Genomic DNA, 25255 nt, shown 5'->3' with positions numbered 1-25255 from the left:
ATACATGTCATCGTAAACCACCTTAATAGAGGTCATACCCATGCCATTACACAATATCATGTCCTCATAAACCACATAAACAAGTACAAACACTTCAATATATTGTTCATAAAGACTCTCCATTTGTATAATGTATTATACTGTCATGTGTTTCTATATAGCTTGCCCTACCACCAAAGCCAACCCTCAATGGAAACCTATGGCAAATTTCAAAGCCCAAAGAATCCTGTGAAGCGTTTTGAATTACAAGAACACAATACATGTCCTTGTAAACGCCATATAAGAGGTCCTACCCATGCCACTATGCAATATTGTGTCCTCGTAAATCACATAAGCAAGAACACACTTGTATATATGTTTTACTAAGACTCTCTGTTGATGTATTCCATAACGTTATACAGTTATTAAAAGACCTTACCCTACGCCAAAACCCATCCATCACAGCAAACCTATGGCAAATTTCAATGTCAAAAAACACTGTGAAACATTTTGAATTACGAGGACAAAATGAATGTCCTTGTAATGTCATGTCCTCATAAACCACATGCACCACAGGCGTGCACTTGTATAGATAATTTACAAAGACTCTCCATTGGTAAAATGTCATTTATACTGTTATATGATTATTATATGAGCTTACCCTACCCAAAAACCCAACCCTCACAGGAAACCTATGCCAAATTTCAATGTCAAAAGACCCTGATGAAGCATTTTGAGTTATGAGGTCACAAGAGATGCCCCACCTTAATAGAGGTCATACCCATGCCATTATACAATATCAAGTCTTCATAAACCACATAAACAAGTACACACACACACACACTTGTATATATGGTTTACAAATTCTCTATATGTATATATGGTTTACAAATATATGACTACGCATCCCCTAAACCCAACCCTCAGAGGACACATACGGTAAATTTCAATGTCATAAGACACTAGGATACAAGGTATGTCCTCGTAAGCCACTTTAATACAGACAAAAAAGGTCATACCCATGCCATTATACTATAATGTGTCCTCGTAAACCATATAAACAAGTACACACACACACACACACGATGTGTTCAGAGATGTGCAGGTGAGAGCAGTTGTGCATTGCAGAGTTTCTGCGCAGCCCTTCCAGGACACTGCAGTTCAATGAAACCTCAGAGGAGCAGCGCACCAGCGTGTATGTGTGTGCGTGTGCGTGTGTGTGTGCGCAGCAGGAAAAACAAAAGATCAGGCCCATCGCTTACATCACCCTCTTTATAAAGAAGTGGATTTAATTCACAGTATATCATCCATCTTCAAGTCATTCACTTTACACATGTACCAATCCCCCAAAAACAAATGAAGCACTGGAGGCTTAGAAAGGAGCAGCCTGGCGTTTCTGCCGGTTTCACCACATGCAAGGCCCGTTTTTTTTATCAATATGCAAATCAATCAGGATCAAATTACAATGAGGCTGACAAATTATGAAGCTCTTCCAGTTTCTCCTCAAAAGACAATCGGAACAGAAAATAAGAAGCGCTGGATTTCTGAAGTAATGGCATCCCATGCGAGCGTGTTTTTTTAAGTCATTTCAGGCCTGAACAAGACATTTCTGTTGGTTTAAACTGAGTGGAGACTCTCGACGTGCACGATGCATCTCAATCGTCTCTGTCCGTCCGCTGTGCAGTCCGCTCACATGATGTACGACACATCACAGCATGCAGAATTACATTCATACATAACCCAATCATTTTGTCATTTAGAGGAGCTGTAAAAGCACCACGGCAGCGGCGGCGGCGGCTCTTGCGGGGAGGGGAGGGAGACTGCGGTACATTTAAGGCGAGAAAGATACCGGTTCATGTTTTATTAATTAAAGCTGTGCTCTTTCGGGGGTCCACAGTCCGTTTCATTCCTCCACGAAGTTGTAAAAATCTCAGGAGTCCTGGAATGCTTATCCAATCGGAGAGAAAACAAGGGGGAGAATCTGCCGTAGAGGTTTTGTGCTTCCAGTTCTTTCCCTAGATAACAGCAACACATGATCCATGTTTCGTTTTTTATCCTCGATGACCTTCAAGACGTGTGACGTCCCCTGCTGGAAGCGGCGTCGGTGTGGCTGACATGTCAATACTCGAGCAGATGCCGCATAGATTTCATCCCCTGAATATAAGTTCTGAAACATGCAATACTTTCCCTTCGAGCTCAGATATGCAGAGAACGTCTCCCTTCTCTGTGCACGTCGTTAATATATGGCGGCATAATCGTAACGAATCATTCAACCGGAAAGAAGAGCAAATAAAGGAGATCTTAAATAATGCACCGGGTTTGGTTTCTGAGCAAGGCCTTGAAGCAGTTCGTTGTGCTCTCTCTTTCTCTCTCTCACTCACACACACGCTTTTGGATCCCCTCCCCCCCCCCCCCCCCAAAAAAAAAAAAACAGAAAGAAGAGTCAATTCGGCGTACAAATATAGCTGAAAAACCAGCACCAGAGCAGAAAACATTGCCGAAGTCCTGGAGTGTAGAAAAAAGACCAGCGCTGTATCTCCGTATGGTCGTTTTTCCAAAAATGAGACGCTAAGGGTGCATTATGCCATTTTCAGTTCATTTACAACGAATACAGCTGAAGCAAGTAGCTCAATCTGCTTTATGGATATGATTATATTCTTCAGAATAGACTTTATATGTATATATGCATATATTTATATACAAGTATGGCACTTGATTACACTTAAGCGCGAAAAAAAACCCACATGACAAATGAAAGCCGAGGGCGCTTTGGTGTTGAAAATTAAGGAGATTGCGGCAAGTTCCCCCCTGCTCTCACTCACTGCAATGGAGTTCGCCTACGTTAAGGTCAGTGGTGCAGTACAGGCAACCCAAAAGAAAGAAATCATAGAAGCCGATTATGAGCGGTGTGTCAAGACTCTCCCGATGTGCGTCGCGTCACACAATATCACGTCAGCATCGTCACGTTCGCTTTTTAGTGCAAGACGTATGTATCGACTGCCGTCGAGGACAGCAGAGCGGCTCCGAGGGTCACTCTTCACGTGGCAGCGTTCACGGTGGGTCAGCCGCCGCTTGAAGTCGGAGTCGTGTAGCATGCATTGTGTGCGACGCGGTGTCATGTCAAGTGTCAAGAGGCGATGCGCGGTCAGCTCATTGAGTACAAACGTTGCCAAAAAAGTTGCATCGAACAGTACTGCTTTACAAACGTGTTGGTCGTCCACAGTTGTCAAGGAAGTCTTTAAAACGGTAACAAAATAAAAGTCCTACCCCGTGTTCTTGAGTCATGAACCTTACGTTGGCGACGGGACTCTCAGTCAGTCCACACTTTCGATCGATCTCTGCAGTTGGGTGTTTTCGTCCAGCGCACTTTACACGTAGGCCGAGTCACTGGACTGAGTGCGGCCGAAATTAGGCATACTCATCCTTGGCAAATCCTTGTTCCTGATCTCGTAGATGGACTTCCTGCGGGCCTGCACGCCCCTCACCGCCGTTTTGATCTTCCTCCAGCCCAGATGATTGAGCTCGGCCAGATTGAGAATCACGCAAAACCCGCTGACCGCGAACATGAAGACCAGGAACACGGTTTTCTCCGTGGGCCTGGACACGTAGCACTCCACCTCCTTGATGCACGGGTAGCGGTCGCACTCGTACACCGCCGGCACGTTGAATCCATACAGGAAATACTGGCCCACCAGAAAGCCGATCTCCAGAGCGTTTCTGAACACCACCTGAATGATGTAGAACCTGGAGATGCCCTCCTGCCGCCGCATTTTGGACTTGGCCGGCTTGGTGTTAGAGCTGACTAGCTCTTTGGACTCCAGGCAATCAGGTTCGGCTTCCTTGGTGGAGTTCTCCGTGTTCTGAAGTACTCCGTTCATGATGGTGTTCTTGATCTTCTGGTTTTTGGCCTCCTCCCGCTTCAGAGAGTCCTGCTCCTTGTTGTCCACCGTCAGGAAGACGGTGGCGGTGGAGTAGCGCCGCTCTTTCTGCTTAGCCGACTGATGGACCGAGTACGTGATGAAGCAGAGGCTCGGCGTGCACACCATGATGATCTGAAACACCCAGTATCTAATGTGCGAGATCGGGAAGGCTTTGTCGTAGCACGCCTGGTTGCAACCCGGCTGCAAGGCATTACAGACGAACATGGTCTGCTCGTCGTCATACACCGTCTCTCCTACTATGGCGACGATCAGGATCCGGAAGATCACCACCACAGTTAGGAGGATCCTGAAGGAAATAAGCAGACAGAAGAGCTGAATAAAGGAGCTGAAATTTCAGCATCAGCCTCAGTGTGTTCCAGCGTATGCAGCAAATGGATTATGCAGATATCACTTGCTATGTCACACTTTGATACTGTATTTTGGGCAAGGTGCCCGAGAATCATCACACCTCCCAATATGGCTTTCAGTCAAATGCAAAATAAGCATAAACAAATCTGATTAGCTAGAGGTGATGAAAATATGACAAACAGCTGAATCCTTTCGTTTTAGTAAAAAAAAAAAATGCAGCTTTATGTTTTATATATATATATATATATATATATATATATATATATATATATATATATATATATATATATATATATATATATACATATATACCAGAAGACATCTGCATAATGCATGTTTGTATGTATGTATATATATATATATATATAAGAACAAAACAAATAAATGCAAAAACAAACGTGTGAGGCAGGTTCACAAATATTTTTAAAGGGGGCTTTATTAATGTTTTATAACCACTGATCGATGTATTTCATCATCAGTCGCTGTTCATATACAGCAGTGTTATTATAATGTTCATTCGCGTTTCATTTCACTCGATTTTCCACGGTATTTCGGTAGGCAGAATTGGCGGCGACGCCTTTTTTGTGCACACCTGGCAAGAAGCATCGCTTTCGGTTCAAAGGTGGCTTCAAATGCATCAGATATATTGAAATAAACGTGCTCATATCAGCTCAGCCGAGTGAGGTTTAGAATAAAGGGAGCTGTCCGGTGCTGAAATCAGCGCCTTCACTAAGACTGCATTCGGTTGCGATGTGTGTTTTTATTTTTTATTATTTTTTAAATGTGTATTACGCAAAACATTTTGATCCATATTTTTTTTTCTGTCATACTATGTGCACGCATTAAAACCCCTTTGCCGATCTTCTCCAAAAACGCCGCAAAGCTTGAATTTCGGCGTCAGATAGGCTGATATTATTAGCTCTTACCTTCCGATCATAGTGGAGTGCTGCTGGACAGCAGCCTCCAAGAGCCTCTCTAGTATGGTCCATTCTCCCATCGCTGCTCATCCGCAGACTGTGCTCCAGATCCAGGCGAAAGCGCGAGTATTTCCTCTCAGTGTTCGCTGTTGTGGGGTGCGCGCATGGATGATCTGCGCCAGCTGTGGCGGTGCTGATGCTGGAAGATGATGCCACACACTGCTGCTCGGCTCCCAGTCTGGACTGGAGTCATGTGAGCCCTCCTCTCTTCGATCTCCACATCAGATTGATGGTGTGGGTGGAGGGCGGCGGGCTTTAATGTGGCATCAGTGCCGTGGAGAGCCCTGCTGCGTCATACGGGCTTTAATCTGGAGCTGCTGCTGTTCATGCGTGTGCTGCTGCTCATGGGCTGCGGTCAGTCCGCTGATGCTGGACTCTGTGGAGGTCAGCTCCGCCTGTGCTATTTATACATGGGGGACTGTATGAAGGCTCATACTTGTTGCAGTGTGTGTGTGTGTGTTAAGACGACACACAGCTGCTGGAGAGCGAGTGTCCTTGAGTGCAGCAGGACCTTCAGCTCCGCCTTGCGCGCATCCAGCAGCTCTGCACACACTGAGGTGAAAGTGTCTGTCAGCGGATCCTCCGTTTAAGTAAAGACACCTTTGGCCCCGCCCCACAGACATGCGCACTTCACAATGTCACAGGGCTTTGACAGTCACTATAACGTGTGTTTTTACCACACCTTTCGTTTATCATTTCAATATACAGGGAAAATGGTTGCCTTAAAATGGTTACAGCCACATTAATATGTTCTTCCAAATATTTCAACCAACCCATACACTGTAAATTATACAGTTTACAATATATAACTATATATAACTATATATATAACTATATATATGACTCCCAGAGTTCATCAAGATTCTTTGGGATTATCTTCAACGCCTCCTCCTCCATCTTACGCCAGACATGCTCAATAATGTTCATATCTGGTGACTGGGCTGGCCAATCCTGGAGCACCTTGACCTTGTTTGCTTTCAGGAACTTCGAGGAACATATATATATAACATTTAGCTAATATATTTGAACATATGCAGTATGTACATATTTGTAATTTCAATGGCTGAAAAAAATACACATGGAACGGCTTTGTATTAAATACAGATTATACAACTATCATAATTAAGATTATTATTATAGTTATGGTCCTTGATGTAAATTCTCACTAAATAAAAAATGACAGTTTTCAGCAGCAGTCAGGAAGAGGAGGAGATGAACAGCTCAGCAAGACAGAGAGCAGGCCGCTCACACACACACACACAGGCCTCGACCTGAGTAGAATATTCAATCAAACCACTGAGTGTGCGCAAAAAAAAAAAAGAGCTAGATCAATATGTGTATTAACTAGAAACTAAAGTTGGTGAATGAACTATAATGTTGAGTGCTGGGAATCAAATGCATTTTGCAGGAAGAAAAGCGGGCACAGAAATCACAACGTCCCCAATGGTGCTTAAAGCGGCAGTTCAGTGTCTGTACTGGATGACATGGGCCTGCTGAACTCTTCTGTGGTTTAAAAGTGTCAAATTGTAAAAGTAGACTTTTCTAAAAAAAATAAATAAACAATGTCCTATTAATAATAATAATAATAACAATCATCATCATCATCAATATTATTATTAAAGTATGATTTTTTTTTTTTTCTAATACATATTACATTTTATTTTATAATAAATAGCCTCATTATTTATTTATATGATTCATATGATACTAGAATAGGTGATTTTATGTTTTAGAATAGACTATGTCAGTGTTTCCCAACCCTGTTCCTGGAGGCACACCAACAGTACATGTTTTGGATGTCTCCCTTTTCTGACCCATTAACTTCAGGTGTTGGAGTCTCTTCTGATGTTATGATGAGTTGATTCAGGTGTGTTTGATTAGGGAGAGGTTGAAATAGTGGACTGTTGGTGTGCCTTCAGGAACAGGGTTGGGAAACACTGGACTATGTACTGTTCTCGATAATATAAGTAAAGGAAACACAGGCCCTACATGTGCCATTTACATATATTTCAGTTAATATGGAAAGCGAGTGCATGTTTTTACCAAATCTAATATTGGATTTTATTTTAAATGCGTGTTTGTGTAAAACAATATAATTTTTCTCTAAAGAAGTAGTTCCTCCGCCGCGTTTAGAGCGTCATTATGGGCGTTTTATGTTATAACTAACATGGTTCAAATGGATCTGCGTCAGAGAAACTATGCGTTTTGGGAAACACTCGTCACTTCATCGTTCATTTCCCAAACGATGCATCGTACTATGATAGTTCAGCCACAAATTACGTCGTTGTATAGGAAACGCACCCCTGTTTGACTATGCTGAAGAACTAGGCCTTAAGCGTGCAAGATGATTTCTTTTAATAATAACCTAGCATACAGTGGTCTTTAGTTTTTGACTCCAAAACATTTATTTGAATTGATTAAATATACCAAATTAAGTATTATTAAAGTTCATTTTCCTTCGCTTTAGTCTTTATTTCAGCGGTCGCCACAGCGGAATGAACCACCAACTATTCCAGCCTATGTTTTACCTAGCGGATGCTCTTCCAGCCGCAAACCAGCAGTGGGAAACACCCATATACACTCATTCACACACACACTCATACACTACGGCCAATTTAATTTAATCAGTTCCCCTATAGCGCATGTGTTTGAGCTGTGGGGGAAACCGGAGCACCCGGAGGAAACCCATGCCAACACGGGGAGAACATGCAAACTCCACACAGAAATGCCAACTGACCCAGCCAAGGCTCGAACCAGTGACCTTCTTGCTGTGAGGTGACAGTTCTAACCACTGATGCTGCCCCTTATTAAAGTTAATGATAAGGTCAAAAGCAGTGTGAGCCTCTTTTTCGTTGCTGCTGTCGGTTTAAAACCGATTGCATGGATAATCGATTTTTTTGACTTCATATCTGTGTGATGACCTGTTTTATTGAACAAAAACACGTACACACGAACACACAGAAATTCACAAAGGGTTTTTCAAACCACCAATGCTAAATAACATAGATGTAATATAAAACTTTACAATATTTCAGGTCATGTATTTTATGCAGAGGAGTCCTCGTCCAGCCACTCCGCAGGGTCATTCTGTAAGTGTGAGGGTTAAATGAGAAAAGCAGCATGGAGTTCATCCGCTCCTCACATATGGCAGAAGCACAGCCAGGCATTCGGGCCTTTTTCCATCCTTGATCTCACACACAAATGAAATATTTAGAGGCCTCGTCCAGCCCCAGCGGCTGTCAAATGTGCTCCTCCACCACACGCTGCGAGGCGGCCCTGTGTGTTCGACCGAGCTGCCAGCCACAAACTTGAAATTAAAACCAGGCAATTTTGGCTGGTGAAGGTTTCCCCTCAGGACTGCTGAGAGAGAGAGAGAGAGAGAGAGAGAGAGAGAGAGAGAGAGAGCGAGAGAGAGAGAGAGAGAGAGAGAGAGAGAGAGAGAGAGAGAGAGAGAGAGAGAGAGAGAGAGGTTGGGGGTGCTGAACACAGGCAGTGCAACTGGGTCTTGTGCTGTCATCACATTATTAACCATCTTAAAGGAACTAGAATTTATCCACTGTCTGTGAACAAAGTGATTCATAGACAGACTAAACGACAGACAGTCAGATCAATAGACACACAAATAAACAGAGTGACAGACGGAATACAGAGAGAATGACCATCAGAACGACAGATAGAGAGAATGACAGTCAGAGAATGAACGACAGATAGACAGCTCGACAGACAATACAAACGACAAATACACAGACCAAACCACACAGACAGAACCACAGACAAAACCACAGACAGACAGAACCAGACATAGACAGAACGAGAGACAGACAGACAGACAGACAGAAAATGATCAACAGATAGACATAGCCACAGATAGACAGATCTACAGACAGACAATACAAACGACAGATAGACAGAATGACTGACAGAACCACAGACAGATAGACAGAGAAAAACACTGATAGACAAAACCACAGACAGAAACACAGATAGACAGACAGGCACCACCACAGATAGACAGACAATACTACAGATAGACAGGACCACAGACAGAATAACAGAACGACAGACAGAACAACAGAAAGAAAACAAACAACAGATAGACAGATCAACAGACAGACAGTACAAACGACAGACAGACAGACCTAACCACACATAGAGAATGACAGACAGAACAGATAAACAGAACCACAGATAGACAGACCAAACCACCCATAGACAGAATGACTGACAGAACCACAGACAGAACAGCAGACAGACAGAACAACAGACAGACAAAAAAAACACAGATAGACAGATCAACAGACAGACAAAACTAGACAGAATAACAGACTAAATGACAAATGGCCATAACATTAAAAAACAACAGAAAGACAGATCAACAGACACAACAAATGACAGATAGACAGGACCACAGACAAAACAGAGGATGGCCAGAACGAACGCCAGGTAGACAAAACCACAGATAGACAGAACGACAGACTGACAAAATGACAGATAGCCAGAACAACAGACAGAACAACGAATGACAGACAGAACAACAGATAGAGAGCACAGAAGCACAGACAGACAGAACAACAGACAGACAGGACCACAGACAAAATGACAGATGGCTAGAATGAACCACAGATAGACTGAATAACAGACAGAAAACGAACAACAGACAGACAGAATGAAGGACAGATTGCAGATAGACAGAACCACAGATAGACAGATCAACAGACAAACAGAATGAACCACAGATAGACAGACCGAACCACAGACAAAATGACAGACAGAACAACAGACAGCCAGACAAAACCAGATAGAAACACAGACAGACGGATCAACAGACAGATACAAAGAATGACCGAAAGACAGAACAACTGACAGACAGAGAGAAGCACAGACAGACAGAACAACAGACAGACCGGAAGAACCACAGACAAAAAGACAGATGACCAGAATAAACCACAGACAGACAGAACCACAGATAGACTGAATAACAGACAGGCAAAATGACAGACGGCCACAACAGACAGAGAACGATTGACTGACAGACAGAACCACAGACAGAATGAAGGACAGATAGACAGAACCACAGATAAACAGATCAACAGACAAACAGAATGAACCACAGATAGGTAGATACAACCAGATAGACAGATCAACTGACAAACAGAACAACAGACAGATAGACATACAAAACCAGAAAGACAGAACCACAGATAGACAGATCAACTGACAGACAGAACGAACAACAGAGACAGATCAAACCACAGACAAAATGACAGACAGAACAACAGACAGACAGACAAAACCAGATAGAAACACAGACAGACAAAACGACAGATAGCCATAACGACAAAAACAACAGATAGACGGATCAACAGACAGACACAATGAATGACCGACAAACAGAACAACAGACAGACAGAGAGAAGCACAGACAGACAGGAAGAACCACAGACAAAAAGACAGATGACCAGAATAAACTACAGACAGACAGAACCACAGATAGACTGAATAACAGACAGGCAAAATGACAGACGGCCACAACAGACAGAGACTGATTGACTGACAGACAGAACCACAGACAGAATGAACGACAGATAGACAGGCCAAACTACAGATAGACAAAATGACAAAGATAGACAGACAAAACGACAGATAGCCATAATGACAAAGAACAACAGACAGACGGATCAACAGACAGACAGAACAACAGATAGACAGACCAAACCACAGACAGGCAAAACCCCAGGTAGTCAGGATCACAGACAAAATGACAGATGACCAGAACAACAGATGGACACAACGAATGACAGACAGACACACCAGATAGACAGACGGATGGCCAGAATGAAAGACAGACAGACAGAGCCACAGACAGACAAAACAACAGACAGACAGAACGGCAAATAACAGAAATAGACAGAATAAGACAGAAGGATAGAATGATAAACAGAAAGGCACACAGACAGAGCAACAGCCAGCTCCTCGTCCTGTAGAGGGCAGCACTGAATGACCTGCAGTGCTGAACTCTTCTCTGGTTTCGCTGCGTGGCTCTGCAGTTCTTCAGGAAGCGCTCCTCATATGACAGCAGTCAGAGGCTCCAGTTTCTGCCTTCATCAGACTCAGCACAATCCAGTGTGAACTCCAGTTTCCCCTCATATCCTGAGCCCACAGATGAAAAGAGAGCTCCGACTCCTCAGACGGCAGACAAAACATGTTTCAGAACCTGCCAACGGCTTTAAATTAGCACCACTTCTACTTGAATAGATCAGCACTGCACTGTTTCATCGTTACTGAATTATAGCACACACACTACCTGACAAAAGTCTTGTCGTTGATCTCAGTTGTAAGAGCAATAAATACTTGACTTCTAGTTGAACACTTGGAAAAGTGGCAGAAGGTGGATTTTTCTGATGGATCATCTGCTGAACTGCATCTCAATCATCACAAATACTGCAGAAGACCTACTGGAACCAGCATAGACCCAAGATTTGATTTTTACCAACCCAATCTCACGGCAATTCGTAACTTTTTGATTTAGTGGCTAATTCGTATGAATTCGTACGATCTAATTCGTACGATTTAGTACGATTTGCTCATCCCCCAATGACGGTTGAGTTAAGGGGTGGGGTTAGGTGCCACGCCTCCTTTTTAGAATCGTACAATTTTGTACGAATGAACGCGTACGAATTAGTCGCTAAACTGACAAAACGTAAAATACCTACGTTTTCTCGTGAGATCAGGCTGGCATCACAGGTTTTTCTCCAGCACATTCACACCGTAATTTTTCCATTCAGCACATCCAAAAGATGCTCTACAGCAGTGTTTCTCAACCCTGTTCCTGAAGGCACACCAACAGTCCACATTTTCAACCTCCCCCTAATCAAACACACCTGAATCAACTTATCATAACATCAGAAGAGACTCCGACACCTGAAGTTAATGGGTCAGAAAAGGGAGACATCCAAAATATGTACTGTTGGTGTGCCTCCAGGAACAGGGTTGGGAAACACTGCTCTACAGGATTGAGATGTTGGAGTATAGTGAACTCGAAGTTCAAGACAGCAGTTTGAGATGATGTGAACTTCTGTGAGCTCATTCTGAAAACGTAGCCCTGTATACATTTCTAGAGATTGCGAATTATGTAGTCAGAGGAACGTAACATCTTCATGATGCCGTTCCTTTTGGCGAAAGCAACTGACCGCTTACCTCCATATGGACGGCTTTCCCACTGTTACCGGTTTCATAGGCGAAGCGTGTGTAAGGCTGGGGAAGGCTTAGCCTCCCCCTGGCCAGAGACCACGGAGATGGCAGCAAAGAAAAGTTTAGGCTTTGATCCTAATTGTGGTGTTTTGGTGACTGTCGCTTTAAATTCTAATGAGATTGTGCGCTTTTCAGAAGAGGGCGGAGCTTCAAATGCCTGTGTTTCAGCATAATGGCAGATTCAAAAACAAGACTAGTGTCCTTTGCTAATGAGGGAGAGATGGTCACTAGTGGGCGGGGCTTTCCCCCTCTGATGACACGTACAAAGAGAGAATGTCAATCAAAGTGTTTCTGCAGACTGTTTTAATCAAGTCTGATTATAAACAAATACAGTTAATAAATGTTTACTATTAGAAGCTGGTTATATTCACACACTGCTGACACACAACTGTGTTTAAACCCCTTATAAAAGTGATTTTTGCATAATAGGCGCCCTTTAAATGACATATCCTGCAATATCAATAAACTTTCTTGTGTTTTAACATTTTCAAGACAGACATCAGCACCAAAATACTGAAAGAGTCTTTAAATTTTAATATTTAACAGCGCTGAGAGCATCAGCTACAGAGAATGAAAGCAAGAAAAGATCACCGAGGCTTTACAGAAGCATCATGTCGCTAAGAATCAAGCGTACATTGTAGAAGATGTCGAAAACACAGAGATTTGGGCAGCTCAGACTCCAGCAGGTCTTCTCGAGGTGTTTTCAGCACAGGGGTTTCCCGTGCCTCATGTTCAGAGCGCACTTTCGGCCCAGGTTGGCTCCCTCCATCAGCAGGTCAGCCAGCCGGTCCAGGCCCAAGCAGACGGTGAGCGGGGCGATGAGGCCGTAGAGACCCCCCAACATGATGCTCAGGGGCCAGCCGAGAATCAGCAGCACCAGCAGCCAGATCACAGCCCAGAAACATGAGCCACACGACATGATCACCTGCAGGAGCACAAACACACTGCTCGTATATCAGTAGGCCCACACAAAATCAACAGATTTTTGAGTCCATCATTCAGTAAATGGATTTACTCATGTGTGTGTAAATATCTGCTGGCTTATTTTAAATTCAGTAATATTATAGACTAATAAGCAAATATTTATACGTTTTATCTACAACCCCAAATCAGAAAAAGTTGGCAAAATAGTGATTTTTACATTCACTTTGACTTGTGTTTCATTGCAGACAATACAACAGACATTATTTAATGTGTTCCCCAAAAGTTGGAGCAGTAAAGCATTTACCACTTTATAATGTTGTCATTTCACAACACTTAAAGATGTTTAGGGAGTGAAGACACCAGGTGATGAAGTGTTTCAGGTCTAATTTTGTCCCGTTCTTCCTACAAACAAGTCTTAAGGTGGGCAACAGTACGGGGTCTTTGTTGTTACACTTAGCACTTCAAAATGCACCACACATTCTCTGTTGGAGACAGGTCGGGACTGCAGGCAGGCCAGTTTAGTACCTGTATACTCTTCCTCCGCATTTAGGACTGTATAATGTGTGCAGAATGTGGTTTTGCATTGTCTTGCTGAAATATTCACGGGCGTCCCTGGAAAAGAAGGCAGCATATTGTGCTCCAAAATCTCTCTGTACCTCTCAGCATTAATGGTGCATCACAGAAGTGAAAGTTACCTTTGCTAAGAGCACTGACACAACCCCATACCATGACAGACCCTGGCTTTTAGACTTGTTGCTGGAAACAGTCTGGATGATCCTTTTCTTCTTTGGTCCGGGGCACACGGTGTCCATTTTGCCCCAAAAATACCTGAAATATACTGCTTCATCTGACCACAGTACATGTTTCCACTGTGATGGTCCATCCTAGATGCCTCTGAGCCCAGAGAAGTCGACGGCGCTTCTGGACACTGTTAACATAGGGCTTCCTTTTGGCGCAGTACAGTTTAAACCGGCATTTGTGGATGTAACTATGTACTGTGGTACTTGATAAAGGTTTGCTGCAGTAGTCCTGAGCCCATGTGGTGATATCGCTAATAGATGAATGAGGATTCTTGATGCAGTGCCGCCTGAGGGATCAGAGATCACTGTTGTTTAGCATAGACTTGCGCTCTTGTCCTTTACGTTCTAAAATTCCTCCAGATTCCTTCAATCTTTTACTGATGTTCTGCACTGTTGAAGGTGAAATATCCAAATGTCCACTTATCTTTCTTTGAGGAATTTTCTCAAATAATTTCCTCCTCAGCCCATCTTTGCTCCTAAACGACTAGCCCTTTCTTGGATGCTGCTTTTGTACCAAATCATAATTACAAGCCCTAAATTGCTCCTGTCACAACATTTTTTGGAATATGTTGCAAACACCAAAATTGGAATATGTGTTTTGAGAAAAAACACAGAACATAATGTTTGTTAAATTTTCTTCAAAGAAACACAAGTCAATTTAGAAATCACCACTTCTTTATTTGTGTTTTCCATACCGTCTATACTTTAAAATAGACAGGTAGCTATATTACATAGACATAGAGAGAGCTGCTTTGTTTACCAAACAACTGGTTCAAATGGGATATGTGTGGAAGCCCATTCCAGGCCATCCCACTCTTTAAATCATACCTAGAGTTTAAAAGCCAAATATTCCATAATCTGATTTCCTGTCCGTGATATTCTCCGAAAGCACTTACACATAATAAACACATCCTTTCACACGGCTTCATTTCCCACAGCATTTAAACGAGCTCCAATAACCCAAGAAACATACCATAGAAAACTTCAGACATGCAACCTTTTTTTATTCACTGCTGAACATCTGAGAGTATATCTGCTTTCTTACACAGATCAACCTCTTAAACAGCACATAGTCTGTCTTTAGTCTGGACATTCAACATAGATGACCTACTATCTGCTGAAAAATTGTATGTATGTGCTACTTTTGACAACGTTAACAATCATAATTTCCCATCAACCCTCTTGACAAAGGGCAAGTTTGGAAATGGACAATAGTGTTTTAGTTGTACCACTCAAGTAGATCAATTCAAGGTCTCTTGGCGGGGTGAAGTGGTTTCCCTCAACAGTTTTGTCAACTTTTATTATAACAACTGAACACATTATGACAATCGAATCTGAACGATGATTGCTTTGATAGGTAAATATCCCCCATTCAGTCTTTATTTACTTCATTTTCTGTTTTATTGTTAGGGTAACTACGTTTATACAATTCAGTTTTCTTTGTATCGTTTCTAAATGTATTAATATTATACTATTATTAAACTTTTTTACTCCATCTATTAATATTGTTATATGTATGTGTGTGTGTGCGCATCCTGATCATCACAAATACTGCAGAAGACCTACTGGAACCCGCATGGACTCATGATTCTCACAGAAATCAGTCAAGTTTGGTGAAGGAAAAATCATGGTTTGGGGTTCCATTCAGTATTGGGGCGTGCGAGAGATCTGCAGAGTGGATGATCAACATCAACAGCCTGAGGTATCAAGACATTTGTTCTGCCCATTACATTACAAACCACAGGAGAGGGACAATTCTCCAGCAGGATAGCGCTCCTTCTCATACTTCAGCCTCCACATCAAAGCTCCTGAAAGCAAAGAAGGTCAAGCTGCTCCAGGATTGGCCAGCCCAGTCCCCAGACATAAACATTATTGAGCATGTCTGGGGTAAGATGAAGGAGGAGGCGTTGAAGATGAACACAAAGACTCTTGATGAACTCTGAGAGTCCTGCAAGAACGCTTTCTCTGCCATTCCAGATGACTTTATTAATCAGTGATTTGAGTCATTCAGAGATGTATGGATGCAGTCCTCCAAGCTCATGATGGAGTCAGACACAATATTCATTCTGTTTCCACTGCAGCATGACCACATATTCTAGACTGGACATTATTGAAGGTTCAGTGATGAGACTTTAGTCTGAGCAGAGTCAGACCTTACTGTCCTAATGAAATCATTAATAATCAAGACATGATCAGATTTTATTTTGGTCTAATAAGCGTCATCTAGAGGTCTTTGCCTTTCATATAAGCCACTTCTGAGACCAAATGATCAACTAGAAGTCAAGTTATTATTTGTTGTTCCTAAAACTTGGATAGGTGACAAGACTTTTGTCAGGAAGTGTACATTTTCTACAGCTGTGCTAAAGAAAATCAAAAAACAGAACAAAAAACTACTTTTGTTGAAGCTTTCGTCATATGAAAACCTTTTTATTTTAATAATTTGGAAAACTTTTACATACTGAACTGATGTGAACAAATCCAAACTCATTTTTACGGTATTATAAGCAACCTTGAATACTCTCTGTACTCTACATAACAGAAGTCATGTGATGCAGCTGTGGTTTAACACAGTGCTAACAGTAAAACCCGCTGCTGTTTTGAGGAAATTACTGTCGGTCTCATGACCCGCTCTTGAGGGATTCCTCCTTTTAAATGTTTGTTTCTTAAGAGCATTTACAGCTAACACTCTACAAGTGAATGGAGAATAAATACTGTCTTGGCTTGTCAATTATATCCAGTTGAGAAGTTCATAAAACGAAAGCAAACTTACAGCGAGTGTGTAGCGGTTTCCTCTGGTCGTGTCTGTTAATGTTTGCTGGAGCTCCTGATGAAGGCACTCGCAGTCCTGTTGTAAATCACAGAGTGGAGGAGTCTGACACACACACACACACACACACACACACACACACACACACACACACACACACACACAATTCACATGATCCACACACAGGCACAAGCTCACCACTTACAGGACAGATGACAAAAAAAAATTAGCACAGCAAATGAAGTGAAAAACACTGGTCACTTTACTTTCAGGTACAATTCTCGCTATTAATAAACCATTAACTACGACTTCACTATAAACTCCATTATTAATAGTTATTAATGTAGTAGTTTGGTAGGTTTGGGGATGTAGAATAAGTTCATGCTCAATATGTACTTTATATGTACTAATAAACAGTTCATATCTTAATAATAGGCATGCAGGTTATTAGACACTAGCTTATAGTGAGAATTATACTTAAAGTAAAGTGTGTTACCAAAACATTAACATGGAAAAAAAGATAAACTTAAGCAAAATGGCCTTCATAACAAGCGGAAAAATAACAAAAAAGGAGGAATATTGTCGTTAAAATACAAAAATAAAGACTAAAACTATCTAGAAAAATCCTCACAGCAAATAAAATGTCAAAACACTGGTCACTTTATTTTAAGGTACAATTCTCGCTATTAATAAACCATTAACTATGACTTTTGCCACTATGAACTCCATTATTAAAGTTATTAATGTAGTAGTTTGGTAGGTTTAGGGATGTAGAATGAGTTCATGCTGAATATGTACTTTATATGTAATAATAAACAGTTCATATCTTAATAATAGGCAGGTCATTAAACACTAGCTAATATTGAGAATTATACTTAAACCTAAGTGTGTTACCAAAACATTAACTGGAAAAAAGGATAAAACAAAATGGCGTCCATAACTAGCTGAAATAAGGCAGAATATTGTTACGTCTGTTGTAAAAGTCCAAAAATAAAGACTAAAACTATCCAGAAAAATCCTCACAGCAAATAAAATGACAAAACACTGGTCACTTTATTTTAAGGTACAATTCTCGCTATTAATAAACCATTAACTATGACTTTCACCACTATAAACTCCATTATTAATAGTTATTAATGTAGTAGTTTGGTAGGTTTAGGGATGTACAATAAGTTTATGCTGAATATGTACTTTATTTGTACTAATAAACAGTTCATATCTTAATAATAGGCAGGTAATTATTAGGGTCAGACAGAATCTGCGGACATTGTTGGCCATTTCTGCTGAGAATTTTGTAAAAAAATAAAATAAAATGTGCAGATTTATGCGGAATGATTTTAGGAGTATAATAACTAAAAACTTAATATATGAAATAAAAAATAATACCTTTTTGACTTTTATTTAATGTTTACAATGCAAATCCAATTAGATCCACTTATTTGCTAAACAAAGCAAGTCTCTCATATAATGTATCTACTAAAAGACAGAAACTATTACTGTACAAACTATATTGTAAATAAATCATTTTAATAGTACTATTATTAAGTCACAATAAAATAAGTAAAATTAATTTAAAGACTGAATAAACATAAATTTACACACATTTACACAAGTAAATACATAGACTCAATAATGGGCTAAAAATTTGCAGAAATATGCAGATTTCTGCATGCGCTGATTCCGTGTGAGCCTAGTAATTAGACACTAGTTAATAGTGAGAATTGGTACTTAAACTAAAGTGTGTTACCAAAACATTAACTTGAAAATAAGATAAACTAAAGCAAAATAGCCTTCATAACTAGCTGAAAAATACCAAAAAAATGATTATTGTTGTTGCTGCTATTGTTGAAGTACAAAAATAAAGACTAAAACTATCCAAAAAAAAAAAAAAAAAAAAATCACAGCAAATAAAATTACAAAACTTTGGTCATTTTAAGGTACAATTCTCACTATTAATAAACCATTAACTATGACTTTTGCCACTATAAACTCCATTATTAATAGTTATTATTGTAGTAGTTTGGTAGGTTTGGGGATGTGGAATAAGTTCATGCTGAATATGTACTAATAAACAGTTAATAACTTAATAGGCAGGTAATTAGACACTAGTTAGTAGTGAGAATTGGTCCTTAAACTAAGGTGTGTTACCAAAACATTAACTGGATAAAAGGTAAAATAAACGGCCTTCATAACTAGCTGAAAAATAACAACTAAGATTTGTTTTTATTGTTAAGTATAAAAATAAAGACTAAAACGATCAAAAATAATAATAATAATATAAAAAAAGGAAAGAAAAACAGGAAAAACTTAAAACTACATTTGAAAACTGAACTAACTAACTAGCTAAATTCTCTAAAACGTCAAACAGCAAATGTGAAAATATAATCTAGCTCAAAATATTAACAAAACACGCTCACTGTTAAGGCTGGTTTATACTTCTGCGATCGATGTGACCCACGGCGCCTGCCTTGCGTGTAGTCGTGCATTTATACTTCTGTGTTGTTTGTGTTGCTCTGCAATAACACTTCCCAAACACCAGCTGGCAGTAGTATCTTATGTTCCTCTGTGTCCAGTTTCTTCATGGGTGTTTTGTTTTTTCTGAACGCTACCCTAATGTACAAGTAGCTCAAACTCGCTCATTCAGAGACGGGAACCGGCGGACGTGCAACAACTTTACCATAGGGTAAACCCAAAACATCTGGAGCTCCTACACGAGACTCGACACTTGTAAACACTCGCTCCACCGGGTTCGCAGCCAGACTCGTCACAGCTACCAAGCAGACATCACAGAGCTTGCACTGCATGTCATTGTATTGTTACACTTTTTGAGAAGTGCGCTTCAGCAGTGTCAGCCACGGTGAGGGCTATGTGACCACATGAAGGCTGCGCCCGAGCATACGCGTGCGCTTGATGCAGAAGTATAAATCAGCCATTAGAAGAGACACCGATGATGTCAAATGACAGAAGCAGACTGTCAGGAAAGAAAACTAGCTGGTGACTTTGAGAAATAAATCAAAAGCACAAGCTAAACCATGAGGTTTTAATTCCATTTTATTACAAAACTCCTCTTACAAAAGGTGAACGGTGATCAGTGATAATGTGCAGTGGCTGTGGGACGGGTGTGTTTACTCCTCCTCGTCCTCTTCACTGTCTCCACTGTCGCTGTCTCGGCCCGGATGCTCCGGCATCTTCACATGCTCCTGCTCCTCCTCCTCTGCTGCCGTTGTGATCGTCGGCTCCGCCTCTGTTGCCGTGGAGATCTTCTGCTCCTCCTCTGCTGCCGTTGTGATCATCGGCTCCTCCTCTGTAGCTTTGGTAATCTTCTGCTCCTCTTCAGTTGCTGTGGTGATCATCTTCTCCTCCTGTGTCCCAGTGGTGATCTTCTCCTCCTCTGTCGGCGTGGTGATCTTCACCTCCTCTGATGTGGCCGTGGTGAGCTGCTCCTCCTGCTCCATCACTGCTGTGTTCTTCTGTGGTTTGAGCACCTGACGAGGAGGATCCAGGAGCCGCTGCTGCTGCTGCTCAAACACACACAGTGGGATCAGTCAAACATCATCCCTTTCTAAGGCCTCACAGTTCACACTTTAACCCTTGTGTGCTGTTGGGGATGTTTTTATTCACTCTGGGGTGGTTTTGAGTCTTAATTTGCCCACAGCTTTCTCTGTGTTTCAACAAATGGGATGATTTCTGCTGACACATATTAGTTTGACACATATTTTGGGAAAATACTTTGAAAATGTTCAAAAATTCAACAATACGCTGGCTGTGGGTAAATATACTCCCCCTTCGTTATGTTGAGGGCTGTTTTGGCCCCATTGACTTCCATTATAATCACATTTTTGGTTTGCAAAGTCATGACAGCATATCATCATCACACATTCTTCATTGCTGCTGGTTTTCCCCATGGGGAAGAGGTAAAATCGGTCATTTCTACTGTTGATCATCAGTTGCAGTGCAAAAAAACTTGGCTTAAGATTATATGGCTTTGTGGAGTGTAGTGTTTGTGTGTGTGCACTTTAGGATTGTCACGATACTGGAAGAAAACGCCAATTTCTCGCTAATATTTGAGCGCTGTTTAGCATGTTCTTAGACATTGCTGATTTGCCATTAGCTGTGTTCGAATTTGCATCATTCCATTCAATATAGTACGCTAAAAACAGTATGTGAGTCGAGTAGTATGTCTGAATTCATTCATGCGTGATGCATAAGGGGGTTGGGGGGAGGGTAGTTAGGGGAGCATGCGACGTAGCTGAAGAGAGGGGGGGTGGGGCGGTTGGGGTTTGGTAGTTGTGCAACGTATTTGAGGACCGGGCGGCAGACGCACGATTAACGTGAGATTATCATCCATTTGCTGGCATATTTGCGGGAGACTCCCGGAACTTCCAGGAGAGTTGGGATGTCTGCTATCCCATGATCCCATTGGCGTGAAGTTGTTGCTAGATCAGATACCTTTTGCAGCTGGAAGTTAACGAGAACTATTTATGTCATTCATTAAATTCCCCATTTACCGTATTTTATTAACGTTCTACTGCACGCATTGATAGATCTATATATAAAATATCTGACTGTTTTTCTTGAAGTGCTGTAAAAAAATTAATTGGGGGAATTTTTTTTACTTTAAGTACTTTAAGATACGTTTCCATATGGCAACAACGTCCAACAGTGGACTTTTAAGAGAACCTAAACATTTCTAATTAAGACCTTTCCTTATATTTAATAATTTAGTTGTTTGAAATGATTTCACTGGTGTTGCAGTATCATAAGCTTTAACACAGGACTTATAAATGACACATATTTTCCCAGATTTCATTCGTTCCATTCTTTTTTGCTGAATATTATTGAAAACAAACATAATATTGCATCATCATGTATACAACATATAGCAGGTATAAATATTTCCTCCAGTAAATATTATAACAAATAAATAACAAGTCTAGTATATACAGATACATCAGAATAATGTAGCTACTAGCTAACAATGTTTATATATTATACACAATACTCCGCCTGTCTCATGTGCATCTGAGCTAACTTACCTGAACTGTCTCCATCACTGCTCTTATCCTATGTACAATCTGCATCATTCTCACGGTCACTTAAACCCATCTCATCCTCACGTTCATCTCCAGGAAGAGCCAGTTCTGTCCTTATCTTCTTTAACTTACCATAGAACATGGTGTCCCTTACTAATACACTGTTCCCTGTATTTATATCCAATCAAAAGTATTCAAATGTGATTTTATCCATAATGCAAACCATTAATATATGACTAGTCAACATTATATTGCTAGCATTCATGTTGTTGTTTTTACAACTTAATAGATTACAGCTGACCTTGCTAGCTAGCTAACCTATTGTAATATTGCACATTCCACTATTGCACAGTGTTGCCATTTGGGGATTGATTTCTAAAAAACTAAATTGATAAATTGAGTTGTGAATATGCCATCATAATTTATTGGAGGTGATGAGAATTTCTTGTGGACCTGACATGAGTTGATCCTTTATTTTTATTGACGTTTTCATTTGCATTCAGCAACTACTCACAATAACCGTTAGTCTGTCAGAAATCGCGCCACAGAAAAACACTGCATGTCATGTGACTTAACCAAAGCACATCATTGGCTGAACTAAGGTCTTCTCTTTCCGACAAAAATATTTCAACGATGGTCTTAAAGAAACACTGGCAGGGAAATGAACATAAATATCACGTTGCCATCTGGCTACACCATGCGGTAGAGGGTTAACATCTACCCTTACCCCAACCATCACAGTAATGTAAAAACAGTAGTTGTAATGAGTATTATTTATTAAATTACCCAATAAATTGTACTTTAAAAACATCTACCTCAACCGTAGTACTGTAAAAATATTAATTATTGTTATACTGGATTACAAAAATGATGCTATAATACTGTGCGTATCCACAGCTGTATCCTATCTAGACTTTACCTGGGAGTGAAGCGACGCAACTGATGCGGGTAGGTCACGTGATGATGACAAAATGGTGGATGTAGTACGTCCGTGTTCCATTCATACTAACATTCATACTGTATAGAAGGCACTTTTCTAACGGTCGAGTAGTACATTTAAATTCAAATGCAGTACCTACTGAGTAGTAGGTGATTTCTGACGCAGCCATTGTGTTTACATATGCAACAGAAATGACTGTGATTGGCCGTGAAGGTCATCAGTTCACCGAATTCTCCGCTGTTTACAGTGTAAACACAGATAAAGGGACAGCTGGTTTGTCTATAAGCTGACATACAAGCGATCCCTTGATGAATGGCGGCTTTAAAACACTCCAGCGTCCCTGTATCTGTGGTTACTATCAATAAACAGTGGTGAGTTCTGTGAACTGAAGACCTTCACAGCCAATCACAGTCATTTCTGTTGAGCACGTGAACACAATCAGCGCTGTATTAGCTCAACAGCGCTCAAATGTTAGCGGGAAATGGATTATATGTTTGAGAAAATACAAAATAAGCAGCTGAGTTCTAAGAGCATAGTAAACCAAGTAAGTTTTACTATATAGAACTTGTTCAAAACTTTGCACAGGCCTATCTTAAGAGTTAATGCTGCCAACTGATGATCAACAATCAAAACTAAAAATTGTACCTCTTCCCAACAGGATAAACCACCAACAATCAAAAATGCATGATTATATGGTGTCATGGCTTTGCAATCCAAAATTATGAATATAATGGGAGTCAATGGGGCAAAAACAGCCCCCATCATAACAAAAGAGTAGTCAATTTGAACAGTAAACAAGAGTTAAAACATGTGACATCCATTTATGCTTCATGAAAAGCAACTCTTCTGAGATGTGTCTTAAAAGTTGAGCACACTTACTTGTCTATATTGCTGTGTGCTCTGGATCATGTGCATGTACATGTTGTAGACCAGGTTGGCCATCTCCGGCATGTCCTTGACCACCTGATCCGGCTGGGACGATCGAGCCTCGGTCTGCATGGAGAGAGAGAGAGAGAGAGAGAGAGAGAGAGAGATCAGCACATTCTTTCTCAAACACACACATGACTCGAACAAGACTCTGATTCAACAGTGTGAGGCGGAGAGAAAACTGACTGACATCAGCCATTCAATAATGACAGAAATGTGATGACACAAACACTGAATTACACTTAACAATAAACAGGGATGCAGCGTAATGAAAATTCTGGGCTGAAACCGAAAAATTCTCAGTGCACTCGGCTGAAAATCTAAACCAAACATGCACTGTGATGATTAAATTTTTTATTAATTAAAATTAAGCAATCTTTTTTTTAAGTTAATAAATTATACTGATTAAAAAAGCCACATTTTATTGACAGTACAATTTTATTGACAGTGAAGGAGTCGACTAAAACTATCACAAAAATGTACGATCCAATGATTGGATGACGTTTGTCAAGCAATAAAGACAAAATTAAAACATTAATGAAGGGGTAATTTGGTAAAAGATCTAGTCAGAATGAATCTTCTACTGTATGTGTCAGTGAGGTGAGATGCGCACATGTGAACTGCAGCCTATACTGATACCCAGCAGCACAGAAGCAACCGTGTGCTGCATCCCTGATTAAATCACAACACTGGAAGGAGTAAAACCTGCGCGCTGAACACTTCTGGTGAGTGATTTGCAGCACAACTTTTTTTTTCGGGCTCATATGGAGTATCTATTCAATTGACATTATTTACATCTATTGTGTACAACAGTTCTGGAAACTACTTGAAAATAATTTAAGACATTTTCTAATATCTAATATCTCACAGTAACAGTGTTTTTAATAGTGTTCAGTAGTTCAATGAGCTCCATATAAAGGGCTAAAGCTTGAAGATCTTATGGAAATATAGTTTTTTAGATGTTAGTATCAGTATTGATAGTTTTTAGTATATCTATAAGCTAGCGAGCCCCAAATCAGTGACAAACTTCAAGTTTAGAAGATAAAACTGATATAAACATGTAAAGCTTGAAGTTTGTCACTTCTGTCTGAATTCATCAACGGTTTTATTCACGTCACTTCATACTTCAGTTTCTTATCAAATCTTTTGACCAATCAAATGCTCTCTAGTGTCTGACATGCCCCGCCCCCTTCACAACACTTCACATTTGAAGCACTGGAGCCATAGAGTATAGAATCACCAAGAGGCGACACTCTAGTGCAATTTGGGAAACAGCCACTAGATGGCGCGGCGGCCATTTTGGAATGACAGCTCCAATAGAACAACAGCATATTATAAGTCTGTAAAATAAACTATTAAAGGTGCTGA

At 40.7% G+C, this 25255-nt stretch overlaps 2 protein-coding genes and 1 long non-coding RNA gene across 3 annotated transcripts in view; all 3 read right to left on the bottom strand.

Annotated features, from left to right (window-relative positions):
- Positions 1-2404: 2404 nt before the first annotated feature.
- Positions 2405-5786, bottom strand: LOC130244819 (gap junction delta-2 protein-like). The gene is made up of 2 exons (XM_056477356.1): positions 5195-5786; positions 2405-4206 (listed from the first exon to the last, which is right to left on the bottom strand). Exons 1-2 carry the CDS (start codon positions 5263-5265, stop codon positions 3348-3350), a joined length of 930 nt encoding a protein of 309 aa, XP_056333331.1. The 5' UTR covers positions 5266-5786; the 3' UTR covers positions 2405-3347.
- A 7221-nt stretch (positions 5787-13007) lies between these two features.
- Positions 13008-17132, bottom strand: LOC130244788 (uncharacterized). The gene is made up of 2 exons (XR_008839251.1): positions 16991-17132; positions 13008-13421 (listed from the first exon to the last, which is right to left on the bottom strand). It is a non-coding gene; the product is annotated as an uncharacterized LOC130244788 (long non-coding RNA).
- Positions 17133-20020: 2888 nt separating this feature from the next.
- The window catches only part of aqr (aquarius intron-binding spliceosomal factor), a 71055-nt gene continuing 65820 nt past the window's right edge, over positions 20021-25255 (bottom strand). Inside the window, exons 34-35 of the mRNA XM_056476781.1 lie at positions 23840-23953; positions 20021-20505 (exon numbers count right to left, since the gene is read on the bottom strand). Coding sequence (XP_056332756.1) covers positions 20113-20505; positions 23840-23953 — 507 coding nt within the window. The 3' untranslated portion in view covers positions 20021-20112. The remainder of the gene's footprint in view (positions 20506-23839; positions 23954-25255) is intronic.

The sequence above is a fragment of the Danio aesculapii genome, chromosome 17 (assembly GCF_903798145.1).
Source record: "Danio aesculapii chromosome 17, fDanAes4.1, whole genome shotgun sequence".
Taxonomy (NCBI): domain Eukaryota; kingdom Metazoa; phylum Chordata; class Actinopteri; order Cypriniformes; family Danionidae; genus Danio; species Danio aesculapii.
This window is presented reverse-complemented; position numbering and strand designations above follow the sequence as displayed.

Excerpts from the sequence above, each read along its gene's own strand:
- LOC130244819 (XM_056477356.1), bottom strand. The coding sequence starts at position 5,265 with ATGGGAGAATGGACCATACTAGAGAGGCTCTTGGAGGCTGCTGTCCAG. Across the intron at positions 4,207-5,194 it reads CACTCCACTATGATCGGAAG|GATCCTCCTAACTGTGGTGG; the intron begins GTAAGAGCTAAT and ends TATTTCCTTCAG.